General features: G+C 36.2%; 1 protein-coding gene across 2 annotated transcripts; it reads left to right on the top strand.

Annotated features, from left to right (window-relative positions):
* Positions 1–4,562: 4,562 nt before the first annotated feature.
* Positions 4,563–13,336, top strand: LOC131842765 (zinc finger protein 239-like). 2 transcript variants are annotated; one of them, XM_059191332.1, is made up of 7 exons: positions 4,563–4,639; positions 5,787–5,863; positions 6,454–6,547; positions 7,510–7,616; positions 9,124–9,269; positions 10,014–10,135; positions 11,861–13,336. In XM_059191332.1, exons 4-7 carry the CDS (start codon positions 7,602–7,604, stop codon positions 12,907–12,909), a joined length of 1,332 nt encoding a protein of 443 aa, XP_059047315.1. In that variant the 5' UTR covers positions 4,563–4,639; positions 5,787–5,863; positions 6,454–6,547; positions 7,510–7,601; the 3' UTR covers positions 12,910–13,336. The 2 variants fall into 2 exon arrangements, with proteins under 2 accessions (XP_059047315.1, XP_059047314.1); XM_059191331.1 differs by lacking the exons at positions 4,563–4,639; positions 5,787–5,863; positions 6,454–6,547; positions 7,510–7,616; positions 9,124–9,269 and adding an exon at positions 9,323–9,397.
* Positions 13,337–13,742: the final 406 nt, after the last annotated feature.

Below are 13,742 nucleotides of genomic sequence, written 5' to 3'. Positions count from 1 at the left end.
GTACTATTTAGTTAGAATAGTCAATGTCATTTTTAAACATGGCTCTTTAGAGATGTATATGGGGATGCCCTACCTTAAAAACAAACCAGAAACCAAAACCAACAAAATATTTTAAAAAGGTGTTCTGCGATGAGAGGTTTAAGTTCTTACTAGACCTTTACACAAAATAATAATAAAACCGAACAAATTGACCATAGTCGGTAAGCATTTGTTAAGACTGATTTTCAGGCGAGAGTAGAGTAGCTACCGGTTATCGTTTGGTAATGGAGTAGGGACTAGACTAGACTAGGGGACCCCAATCTATCGTGGGGCCCTGGGCACGTGCCCATTGAGAAACGGGGCCCATGAAATTTAGGTCTCATTCGGTCAAGCAATTATCTGATCTCTCTAAAATCACTTCGGTCAATAAAAATAATGTTTTCAGAATGTAGACTGTAATACATAATAAAATGTTATGTTATACAAAACATATATACACCTATTGCAATAATTAATGTAAGTTTAATTATAAATAATAAAATGTAAATATCATAAAGTTATATATAGGTAGCAATATTTATTTCCAGTAGTGATTTGTAGGTATGTGATAAATTTATTAATTTTAATATTACAAAACATCGATCGATTAATCAAGTCTTTAAATTAAGTTTTTAAGTGAAACTTCTATATAGACAAGACGCTTTTTTGTAACCGAATAATCCTAATATACCCATTAGAATTTTTGTGATGAGACACCTTTCCGAATTAGCGGTAGGTTGAAAAATGTGATGACTGTTCAAAAGTTTCAATGTAAAACTTCAATGTAAATTTATTTGAATTATCTTTCTATTCGGTCACGAAAAAGCGTTACCGACGCGTGGAGCGATGATAATGAAATGGTACACCTGACTGCGCTAACGAAAAGTCAGGTTAGTTAGCCCATTGTGATAAATTCACTAGTAATTTATCACGTTGGTTGGTTGGTACGAACCGCGTAGAGATCAACCTGACATATATTATTGGCAATGGGTTTATAAGTCCACACTAACAATCCCTCGAATGGATGATGTAAGTTGCAGTTATATAATGTGATCCAGCACTCTTTTTTTATACTTGTGGCTCTTGTTTTTTAGAGGTTACGGAAAAACAAACAATTTGAGTTCTGGATTATAAATTACGGTCATTCACAATCGAATGACCGATTATTTAATGAAATAATCAACTTGTTACTGATAAAAATAATCGATATTTTAATAAATCGGCCTTTATGCTGAATGAGACATTTCTTAATGAATTGTAGCAATTTTTTATTCAATAAAAAATCTTATTTGGTAGCAAAATAATTGATTTTTAATAAATCTATTTTGTATACATAATGTCACATTTCTAAGTTATAGGTATTATTGGAGTAGTGAGGGCAGCAGCCGTGGGTCTGATTTTGTTTTGCGAGTTCTAAAATCTAATTTGTATTGTAAATTGAAATAGGTCGACTCTGATTAACGATTATACAACGGAATTATATACAAAATTGTGTTTTATTTATTTCATATTTTGTTTATTAACCAATGTAAAAAACTACATATATTTTATTTCCTCATGATATACAGTAATTATATTTATACAATTTCAATAAAATTCTAGTAATTAAATATATATGTACACATACATAAATTTCGGCCTTTAGTATATGTAGAAAAGAGATGGAAACATATGTTGTCTCTATCGCACACTGATGGCATCATGTTGATATTAAGTTATAAATGGTGAGTGAAAATAATGGTGTGTGTGAGGAGTTCCCCTTTCAGTTAACTGTAGAGAAGATATACATCCATCCGTCTGTCTGTCTTATGCTTCCCCTTGTTGTTTCTGCCATGGTTTCTTTAAGTGCACAAGATATATGTACAGCTTTTCACTCACGTTTTTAATCTCTTTCCGCAATGCTCACATTATAAGGGTCTTACACCAGTGTGGATCTGAAAATATACACATTTTCTTATTTTAGGATTGCACCTGTGACCTTCGGAAGGTGGTATGCTAAACTGCTAGACCTTAATAATAACCCAGGACAATTCACACAGTGCCATCTAATCCCAAGCTAAGCAGAGATTGTGTTATGGGTATTAGACAAGTGATATCATTACATAGATATTTATTTTTTGTAAATAAATACATATTATACATAGAAAACACCCAGCCAGATACAAACAATCATATTTTTTAATATAACGGTTTGCAACGTGCGAGGAATCGTACCCTCGACCATGGGAAATAAGCAGTATGCTAAACTGCTAGACCACCGAGGCTGATGAAGTACATAGAGTAACTACCTGATAGATACAAAAGTTACAGAGATCTTCATCATCCTCCACTGGTGCCCCGCCAGCTTAAACCGTTAGCGCAGGCGGGTGACCCATACCATTCATTTATTAAAAAAAACTACAGGGTTGGCAAACTAAAAATTGAATTAAAACAAGAAAAAAAATATTTTACTTCTCTCAAAACAACCCTATCCTAGGGATCCAAGATATATCCGATTCATTTCCTGATTATGTCTATTTTTAATGCACTTTAGAGTAAATTTTACTTACCTGTAACATGGTACGTTAGGTTTTCTTTTTAAAGTTATACTATATTTTCTCGACGTATTAATTTATTGCATAAATAAAATTTAATATAGGTATTTATTTATGCAAACAAAATTAAAAATCCAATAAAATAATAACAGAAAATACAGTTTGTTTTGAATTTTTACGCAGCTTCCATAAGTCACAATACTGTCAGTTTAAGAATTTGTCAATTCAGTCTGTTTTAAAGGCGGTTATACATGATCGAATTTTTATCTGGTTCTCTCGAATTAAAATTATAAGAATTTTATATTTTACATTAAATAAGAAATACGAATCAAAGGCAGTGATTTTTCATACACGGAAGCAACTTGTCAAAATAAAATAAATTCGGCAAGAACAGTTTCGTCATCTAGTCACACAAGAATTTCTAAACGTTGACATTTAAGGAAACATCGAGTTTCAATTTATTCTTTTACTATTCTTTTATGTGTGAAAAAAGTTAACGTCTATATAATCTCTGCCGTAGAAAAAAATAAAGAGAAAGCAGTATGTATTTTTTTTAAATGTTGGCACTTGAAATTTTGGCGGGAACGGTTACAAAAAAAGTAAAGACGTTTCATTTGGCGCTTTTTTGGTGCTGCAACAGAACAGTGATTTGGGAGAAATCAATAATTCAAAAAGGTAAACAGAATCTAATAATTTATTTTACTTACATAATAAATAGGTACATGTAGTATTTTACTTATATCTCTATTAACCTCGCATACATACATTCTTGACAGTTTAAAAACTATTCAAATAATTTTACTTTTGGCTTCAGTTAAAGTAAGGAAGAAGGTATGTCCATGAATTACAAGACTATAATTTAAACGTTTGTGTATTACATATAAATATTGATTTACGTCGTTTTATACAATTGTTTTCATTCTTAAGGTAAACGAGAATGGACTTTAATGTTGTCTTAGTCTCCTTCAATTTTGGCGGCAAATGACTTGTTTTGTAACTATTTTAATGTATTTTGATGGACTGTGGTACCCGCCTGCGCTAAAAGTATACGCTGGAGGGGGAGTTAATAATAACAAGTTACCCCTTTGCTTCAGTTAAATATCGGTTTTTTTTATGGATGATAATTTAATTACACCCGCCTGCGCTAACGGTTTACGCTGGCGGGGCATTACGATAAGATGAGCATGATAACCATTTACCATCAGTTGGGCCGTATGCAATTGTTTTCATTAGTAGTATAAAAAAAAAAATGAGCAGGGTCAGTGAATGTTGTCTATAAAATTCACCAAGAATTCACCACGATGGTTTCTAAATGACCGCGTTTTGTAACTTTTTGGATGATAATGGAATGATACACCCGCCTGCGCTAACGGTTTATGCTGGCGGGGCACCAGTGGAGGATGATAAGTTGAGCATGAGGTCAGGTCAGTAAGCCCATTTTCAAAATTCACCAACAACACGATGGTTTCTAAGGGGAACCGCGTGGAGGTCAACCTTTTTTGGATGATAATGGAATGATACACCCGCCTGCGCTAACGGTTTACGCTGGCGGGGCACCAGTGGAGGATGATAAGATGAGCATTATGTCAGGTCAGTTAGCCCATCGTGACAAGCTCACCAGGAATTTGTCACGATGGTTTCCAGGGGGAACCGCGTGGAGGTCAACCTGACATGATACATTGCTAGCAATGGGGTTATCAATCCGTTACTAACAATCCCCTTTCCCCCCCATGGAGGTCAACCCGACATAGTACCAGTACATTGCTAGCAATGGACTCATAGCATGGTTGGATGGTCTCTTGATATTGACTTCCGATGGTCGCGGCTTCGATTCCTCGCACGATGCAACATTTATATTCATGAGTACGTTAAAAAAAAATTACTAGTGGTCGCCCGGTTGTCGAAATTTGGGACTAGATGGCGCTGGATTTATTTATCCGTGATATTGTACTACTGTGATTTTTATACTTTTCATTTTTAGTTTACTTTTTTTATTTACCTGGCAGGCATGAGTCGTTTCAACTTGCGTAAGAAACCTCGGATCAGCTACTATGAACCGGACGAACCTCATTTAGACGAATATGTGTGTAAGTATTTTGTGTTTTAACTAAGAATATCACGCGGCGCTGCTCGCATGAATATGGGTAAAGATTGTAGAAAGAAACAAAAATATATGTACCTATTTATAAACACTATTATATTATTATTTTACAAATATATGACGCTATACTTATTTCTTTATGTTTACTCTAAACCAGAGGGTCCCAGACATTTTTGTGTCATAGACTCTTTGCCATATTTTTCAGTTTTGGGTAGACCTCTATTATTTGCTGGTATTGATTTTTTTAAATTTCTAATTGTAGTAAAGTTTAGTGTTAAAAACATAAAGTAAAAACAAATAGATGACCGCTATAGTAGACCCCTTGCAGTTTGTCATAGACCCCTGGGGGTACAGACTACTTTGGGAATTGGCTCTAAACCTTGTTCTGGAGATGAGCGCAAATAACTGTAATACAGTTTTGAATTAACTTATGTAGTTGTGTACGATGTTATAGTTGCAATTTTTCTGAGTTTAAATAAATTCTTTAATTTATGTATTGTGTAATTGATGTATTTATGTATTGACGACCTCGGTGGTCTAGCGGTCTAGCACACCGCTTTATGTCCGATGGTCGCGGGTTCGATTCCTCGCACGGCACAAACATTTGTTTTCATGAGTATGATTGTTTGTATCGGTCTAGGTATTTTCTATGTATAATACGTATGTATTTACGAAAAAAATATATATCTATGTATTTTTATCAGTTGTCTAGTACCCATAACACAAACTTTAGCTGGCTTAACTTGGGTCTAGATGGCGCTGTGTGAATTGTCCTGATATTATTTGTAAATATCATATTCCCAAACATAATCCTTATTCCTAATCAAAAATATTTCCGTTACTAGGCTTAAATAAATGACGTTTCCCCGTTTTGTTTTTGGCAAAATACTCTACAATAGGGGTGAAAGCCATACTCGAAGAAAAAAATATATTTGTTTATGACAAAAAATTTGGCCTTTGGCCTCATCACTTGTTCAAATATGAAGAAGTTTAAACGTAGACTAGGCTGTACAGTCTAAGGATCTTTGCCTGTTCCATCACTGAAAAGGAGATAGATGAATATGGGAAAAAACATATTTTTTTCTACATTTAACGTCAAATTCAAGCTGTCTAAAATATGATTTAATGTTTAGATTGCGATGAATGCACCGACTTCGTGTATGAATATTGTTCCATACATGGGCCCCTACTGGTCATTCCTGATGATAAGGTAATATAATTATTACCTACTAGTTCACCCACGCATCGTCCGCATCACACTTACTTGGCTCTATCAATATAACTCGCCAATTTACTTTTTAAATTGTATTATTCTGATGTATAAGCTATATTACTGTAAAGTTTCATCCAAATCCGTTCAGTAGGTTTTGCGTGAAAGAGTAACAAATATCCATCCATCCATACTCACAAAGCGTGGACGACCCCAACTAACATGGATGTCAGTAGTTAGTAAGGACCTTAAGGACAACGGCAACAGTCCATAATAGATACAACCGGAGAAGGCAGATTAGGAGATGGAAATAGGATAACGCCAGAAGAAAAAGAAACAAGGATTAGGCATGCGACAATCAATCTAGAAAACGCTACTCACCTCCAATTTCTTTACTTTACAAAGGTTACTTTAGATTAGTAACTTTTAGGTAATTTAATTAATAAGTACTTACTAGCTGTGGCCGCACCTGCTTCCTAATAGTGACCTTGGATAACATAAAATGTTTAATAGTGCCAAAACAAAAACTTGACGTTCATAAGCGTCTCAAAAGTCCTATAAGAATAAACAATATTTGATTTGTAATCCAGGTACCAGCTAATACAGGTCTACCATCATTTGTGCACCGAGCGGCACTTACAATCCCACGAGCTTTTCTGCATTTAGCGCCATCTACAATTCCAGGTAGGCGTTTTATTATTATAAAAACTAGCTGTGCTCGCGGATTCACGCGAGTGAAATTTATAGCCTACATGAAATTCTAATATATAAACTATATTACTGTAAAGTTTCATCAAAATCCGTACAGTAGTTTTTGCGTGAAAGTCTAACAAACATCCATACTCATAAACTTTCGCGTTTATAACATTAACTAGGTGCACCCGCGACTTCGTCCGCGTAGAATTTAGCTTTATTTTACTAAAATAAAAGTAGCCAAAAAAAAGTCCAGTGAAAATCGGTTCAGCCATTTCAGAGATTAACCGGAACAAACAGACAGACAGACAAAACTTGTAAAAAATGTTATTTTGGTGTATGTACCGTATTTACATTCATATGCATGTAGTAAAAAACTGTTATTTCAATATTACAAACAGACACTCCAATTTTATTTATATGTATAGATGAATGTTTTATAACTTAACTTATTTATTACTATAGCAGTTTTACATTGATTTATCTAGGTAATTGTATCCCTTAGCGTTCGTAGGTACACCAGGTAGTTTTAAGTGGCTAAGAATCCCACACAGCCCTTAGGGGGGATGGTCTTTTGAATATTTTTCCATACGTTAAAAAAAGGGGTTGTTGGGAAAAACTTTATTTTAACCGGTAAAGGAGCCTTTAAAAACTGAAGAGGAAACGCCGCTTCACATCCTATGTGGTTGTAGCCCACTCATGCATAAACTAAATATCTCCTTTGGAAAGTTTACACTCTTTCCCGAGGAGATAAAAACGATCGCTCCTAAGAATATCCTTCAATTCTTGTCCCTGACGGGTCTAGGTAGCGAACTCTGAAGAGGGCGAGCACAATAGATCTATGTAGGTCGCAGTGCTACAGGTGCTACACATCTGACAATAGCCCAAACAACCCAATAAAAAAAAAGGAGCCTTTAGGGTAACCAGGGTTATTTTTTAATTTGTTTTTTTAGGTGCAGGACTGGGCGTATTTAGCACGCTCACTTTGCCGCGAGGCGTCCGGTTTGGTCCTTACCAAGGACGAGTAACGCAAGAAATCACTTCCATGTATTGTTGGCAGGTAATGTTGCTTTTTTATGGATGATAATGGAATGGTGCACCCGCCTGCGCTAACGGTTTACGCTGGCGGCGCACCAGTGGAGGATGATAAGATGAACATGAGATCAGGTCAGTTAGCCCATCGTGACAAATTCGTCAGGAATTTATCACGATGGTTTCCAGGGGGAACCGCGTGGAGGTCAACATGACATGGTACAATGCAGTAATGGGGTCATGAGCCCTACTAACAATACCCTTCCCTCCAATTGGACATGTTATTTTACTAGATATTGTGAAATAGGTGGTACAAAAGAGCATGTATATGATTTGCCGGATATTCATGTTTTTCGAAGCGGAGCAAAAACTAAAAAATGCCACCCTTATGACACTACCCCGATCTTCCCCTCCGGCCAATATTTTTACAATATACATATTAACATACAATTTGTCCAATTACTTTTGCTGTTAATTATTGTGACTTTTTTGTCAGTTCAGTTATATCGTCATTTTCAAATGCATTGAACACAAATAATTTTCTCAACAGCCTATTGTCTATTAGTGGTCAACTTGTCAAAGGTGCGTCAAAAAATTCCTGCCAAGTTCGAGTTTAGCGCCTCCAGAACTTTCCGCTCGGGGCATGGCACCTTGTGTTGCCCCTCCCTAGATCCGGCGCTCATTTGCTGATAGGTGTCAGGAATGACAGTCTACGACATGGAGTAACCAGGGTAACCATGGAGTAGTCATAAAATTAACATATTGGATGTTGGTTTTTTTTTATACCACTTAGGTGGCAAACAAGCATACGGCCCATCAGATGGTAAACGGTTACCGTAGCCTATGGACGCCTGAAACACCAGGGGTGTCACATACGTATTGCCGACCCTTAAGAAACCTTAATATTATTAACCCTTCTTGAAAAACCCCATGCTGTAGTCTCTCGAGAAAACCTCGGCAGGTAGTTCATTCCACAATCTAAGTGTACGCGGGAGGAAGCTCCTCTGAAACCGCACTGTCCGAGACCACTTAGGTTCCAGCGTGTGGGGATGAATTCCCTGTCGATGGCGAGCGGTACGATGGTAAAAGGTAGCCGTAGGTGCCACACAAAGTGTTTTAGCAGATTCTTCGTATAATGCGGCTAAGCCAATTTGGTCATTGGTAGCTATTACTTTTAGGGTATTGTACCCTAAACTAATAGCTGGCATGTGCAAAAGTTCTTAAATATTAAAGGAATGAAAAATGTTATTGTACTTGATATGTTTTTCTATTTTCCATGTTTAGGGTAACTAAAACTTACCTTTACAGCTTCACCGGACGATAGGGCGCGAGTGCATATGGTGCTCCAAATCAAAGGAAGGACTTATGGAGCGGCTGACGGACAACTCTCGCCTGACGGATATTATTTAAGTCTGAGAATACCGTTAGGGACTCTAACTTCGGCTTACTGCGTCGTAATTTTAATCGCCGTTTAAATTGGACGGGGGATCTATCAAAGGAAAGTGAAGAATGTACATTATATGATATGTTTAAAGTTGTACGACGCAAACAACAAGCCGCACGCGGTGATTGACGCGGAGGACGCGTCCGCTGCCAACTGGATGCGGTACGTGAACTGCGCGCGGCACTGGCGCGAACAGAACCTCGTCGCCTACCAGTACCGCGGCCGGATATACTACAGGTACCGGATATACTTGTATACAAACAGGAGCCGGCCGCCGCTAACTGGATGCGGTACGTGAACTGCGCGCGGCACTGGCGCGAACAGAACCTCGTCGCCTACCAGTACCGCGGCCGGATATACTACAGGTACCGGATATACTACAGGTACCGGATATACCACAGGTACCGGATATACCACAGGTACCGGATATACTACAGGTACCGGATATACTACAGGTACCGGATATACTACAGGTACCGGATATACTACAGGTACCGGATATACTACAGGTACCGGATATACTACAGGTACCGGATATACTACAGGTACCGGATATACTACAGGTACCGGATATACTACAGGTACCGGATATACTACAGGTACCGGATATACTACAGGTACCGGATATATTACAGGTACCGGATATATTACAGGTACCGGATATACTACAGGTACCGGATATACTACAGGCGGATATACTTGTATACAAACAGGAGCCGGCCGCCGCCAATACTGCGGCGCTCGACCATATTATTTTAAGGAGCACAATGATCCGGCCCACCATACCACGCATGTCTGGACATTTTAATGAGCATGTCTTTAATAATGTATCAAAACATACTGAAATTTTGTGTTAATTTTTTTTTTGTTTGTGAAATCTTAGCTTGTGTGTTAAGATATACAGACAGTTGTCACCAGATCACGACTTTCCTACTTTATTGCATGTAATTGTATTTTGTCTGCAAACTATCTATATTACAGGACTATAAAAATTATTCCCCGTTTCACTGAGCTGATGGTCTTCTACGGCAGTGAATTTGCGAACTCGCTGCATATAGACTTACGGAAATACAACTCTCCGCCCGGATATGCCGCTAAATTTGGTAGGTTTATTTTTATATATTACCACAATATTATTAACCCAGAAAACATTGTTTTCTCATACAAATTAATACGTTACGAACCGACGAAGGTACTTTAAGTACTCTAATGTCGTTATTAAATAGGGGTTGATGCTAGAAAAGTGCAAATTTATTTATTTTTAAAGAATAGTACATGAATTTTTGTGGATCACTCTTGTTGAAGGCGCCACTATATCTAGTATGTATTAATTATAAATATAATATCTGTATAATTAAATACAGTACTATTTAATTATTATAAAAATAATGTAGCAAATAGGTTATATATTTCACAATGATTATCTGTAGAATGCAAATGTTATTTACGTAATTTAGTTCCGAATTGAATACTAGATGGCGCTGTTAGATTTCTGAAACTCTCATCGATCGATATACACGATTGTAAAATTTTATTATTCAGTATTTTGTAAAACTATTTTTTTATATATCATTATACTCTTTCCCTCTTGTGGTGTTTCATTTCGAGGTTTTTGGGCTGTCTAAATATCGCGGCGCGGACGTGTTCAAATCTTATCATTTAAAGGTATTAAAAATAAAGTCCTATTCTGAGATCTACTGGACATATTCACAAAAGAATCTTAATAATAAGCCAAACCGTTCCGAAGGAGTTTTGTTACAAACACTATAATTTTATAAAATTAATTTAAATTGTATTTATTAGGTAGATACTTAAACACACGACACTCATTTACAATTAACTTAATATTAAATGAACATCATTTTTTGTTTTATTGTACTATTTCTAAATATACATTGCTCTGCCAATACCCTCCTCAGAAGAAGAACAATCCTCACTCGCCCTCCCCAAGAGGGAGGGGAACAAAGAGTACTGAAACTCCACGAGGTCCCCCTGGATACCAGTGAACTAACTGACCTGACCTCATGTTCATCTTATCATCCTCCACTGGTGCCCCGCCAGCGTAAACCGTTAGCGCATGCGGGTGTATCATTCCATTATCATCCAAAAAAGGTTGACCTCCACGCGGTTCCCCTTAGAAACCATCGTGGTGAATTCTTGGTGAATTTTGAAGATGGGCTTACTGACCTGACCTCTTTTTTTTTTTTATACTACTATGGTGGCAAACAAGCACACGGCCCATCTGATGGTAAATGGTTATCATGCTCATCTTATCATCCTCCACTGGTGCCCCGCCAGCGTAAACCGTTAGCGCAGGCGGGTGCACCATTCCATTATCATCCATAAAAAAACCGATATGGTAGCTAGCAATGGGGGTAACTTGTTATTATTAACGCTCCCCCCTCCAGCGTATACTGTTAGCGCAGGCGGGTACCACAGTCCATCAAAATACATTAAAATAGTTACAAAACAAGTCATTTGCCGCAAAAATTGTTGAAGGAGACTATACTTTCAGACAACATTCAAGTCCACCTTGCTCGTTTCCTTAAGAATGAAAACAATTGTATAAAACGACGTAAATCAATATTTATATCGTAATACACAAACGTTTAGAATTATAGTATGTGTAATTCATGGACATACCTTCTTCCTTACTTTAACTGAAGCCAAAAGTAAAATTATTTGAATAGTTTTTAAACTGTCAAGAATGTATGTATGCGTGATTTCGCTGGAAACCATCGTGGTAAATGGTCATTTGCCAAGATCGGCTGACCTGATTCCATGCTTATACTAACATCCTCCACTTATATTATTTTAAATGCCTACAGGTGTTCCTTCAAAAAAACAACCATCCCAAGAATACAAAAGAAAATCTACACACGCAAAAAATTGTAACAAAGAAAACGAAGCATCGAATAAAGTAGTCTTAAACGAAAGAAACATTAATCTGAAATCTGAAAAACAAACTTCACTTATGAAAAAAATTGAAAAATCTGTTAATAAAAGTACGGAAAACTATGATGTCACCGAAAATAATGATAATAGGGTTTCTAATAATGAAAATCAATTTCCTTGCAGCGATTGTGGTCAGAAATTCGATACACAAAATATATTTAATCAACATATTGCAAAACATAACCACATCAAATCGAAAATGTACCTTAACTGTGATATATGTGATTTTCGTGACATCGCAAAAATCTCATTAGAAAGACATATTATGAAAGTTCATCCAACTAATTTATATTTTGTGTGTGAGTATTGTAATGAGTCATTTAAATCCAAAAATTGTTTGGAAGATCACGTTTTGACTTGTTCTCGTAAATTTCGTGAAAAAGTACATTCAAGAACACACAGTGGCGAGAAGCCTAATGAATGTACGATATGTCACTCTAGGTATAGTCAAAAAGGTAGTTTGAAAGTACATTTAAGAACACACAGTGGCGAGAAGCCTTATGAATGTACGATATGTCAGTACAGATGTAGTGTAAAAGGAAAATTGAAAATACATTTAAGAACACACAGTGGCGAGAAGCCTTATGAATGTACGATATGTCAGTACAGATGTAGTAAAAAAGGTAATTTGAAAATACATTTAAGAACACACAGTGGCGAGAAGCCTTATGAATGTACGATATGTCAGTACAGATGTAGTGAAAAAGGTAGTTTGAAAGTACATTTAAGAACACACAGTGGCGAGAAGCCTTATGAATGTACGATATGTCAGTACAGATGTAGTCAAAAAGGTGATTTAAAAAGACATTTAAGAACACACAGTGGTGAGAAGCCTTATGAATGTACGATATGTCAGTACAGATGTAGTCAAAAAAGTAATTTAAAAACTCATTTAAAAACACATAATAAGCAAGTATATTAATCTATTTACATATAATTATTACAAAACGGTATTACAGTAATCTATCAATTTAAATTCACGACGTCGGTGGTTTAACGGTTTAGCACACTGCCTCACTTCGGTGGTTGGAGGTTCGATTCCTCGCACGGTACAAACATTTGTATTGATGAATATGATTGTTTGTATTGATCTGGATGTTTTTATTATGTATGTATTAACAAAATAAAATCTGAATTATATTTGTATCACATTTGAACACAAAGCCGTGATTTACGCAACAATTTATACAAATAAAAGAGTGTGTTTGTAATTTCAAATTACTTTTCACTAAATGCTAATATGAAAGTGTATTATACGCTACTGACATCAAAATCTATTTAATTTTTTGTCGGTCTATTTGTTCTTGCTTATCTCTCAAACAGCTGGACCGATATGGAGACTCGCACGCTGATAGCTAATATCGTAACGGGTAACTTTGGGTTATTTTAGTTTAGAATATTTAATTAATAAAAATAAAGTTTAACTTACGTCACTCTATACATACATATATAACAAAGTAGTTTCACCAGTAGAACGACTGTGACATAAATACATACAGAAAAATCATATTTTGTGTATAATTGTCAAAAAATATTCATCAACGACCACAAATAAATGGGATAAGGAAGAAGCAGATTTCTTCCTTATCCCATTTATTTGAGGTCGTCGTAATATGTTTTTCTCTTCCATTCATCCCTGTTCGCAGTCATCTCGTTATTTACTCCCTTTCTTACCATATCATCTTTCACACAGTCCATCCATCTCTTTTTCGGCCTTCCTCTGCTCTTATAACCATCTACATTCATATGTAACAC

Source organism: Achroia grisella, unplaced genomic scaffold (genome assembly GCF_030625045.1).
Source record: "Achroia grisella isolate CSIRO2021 unplaced genomic scaffold, CSIRO_AGI_Agris_v1 utg2471, whole genome shotgun sequence".
NCBI classification, from domain to species: domain Eukaryota; kingdom Metazoa; phylum Arthropoda; class Insecta; order Lepidoptera; family Pyralidae; genus Achroia; species Achroia grisella.
The sequence above is the reverse complement of the archived record's forward strand: the minus strand, read 5'-3'. Positions and strand labels throughout refer to the sequence as shown.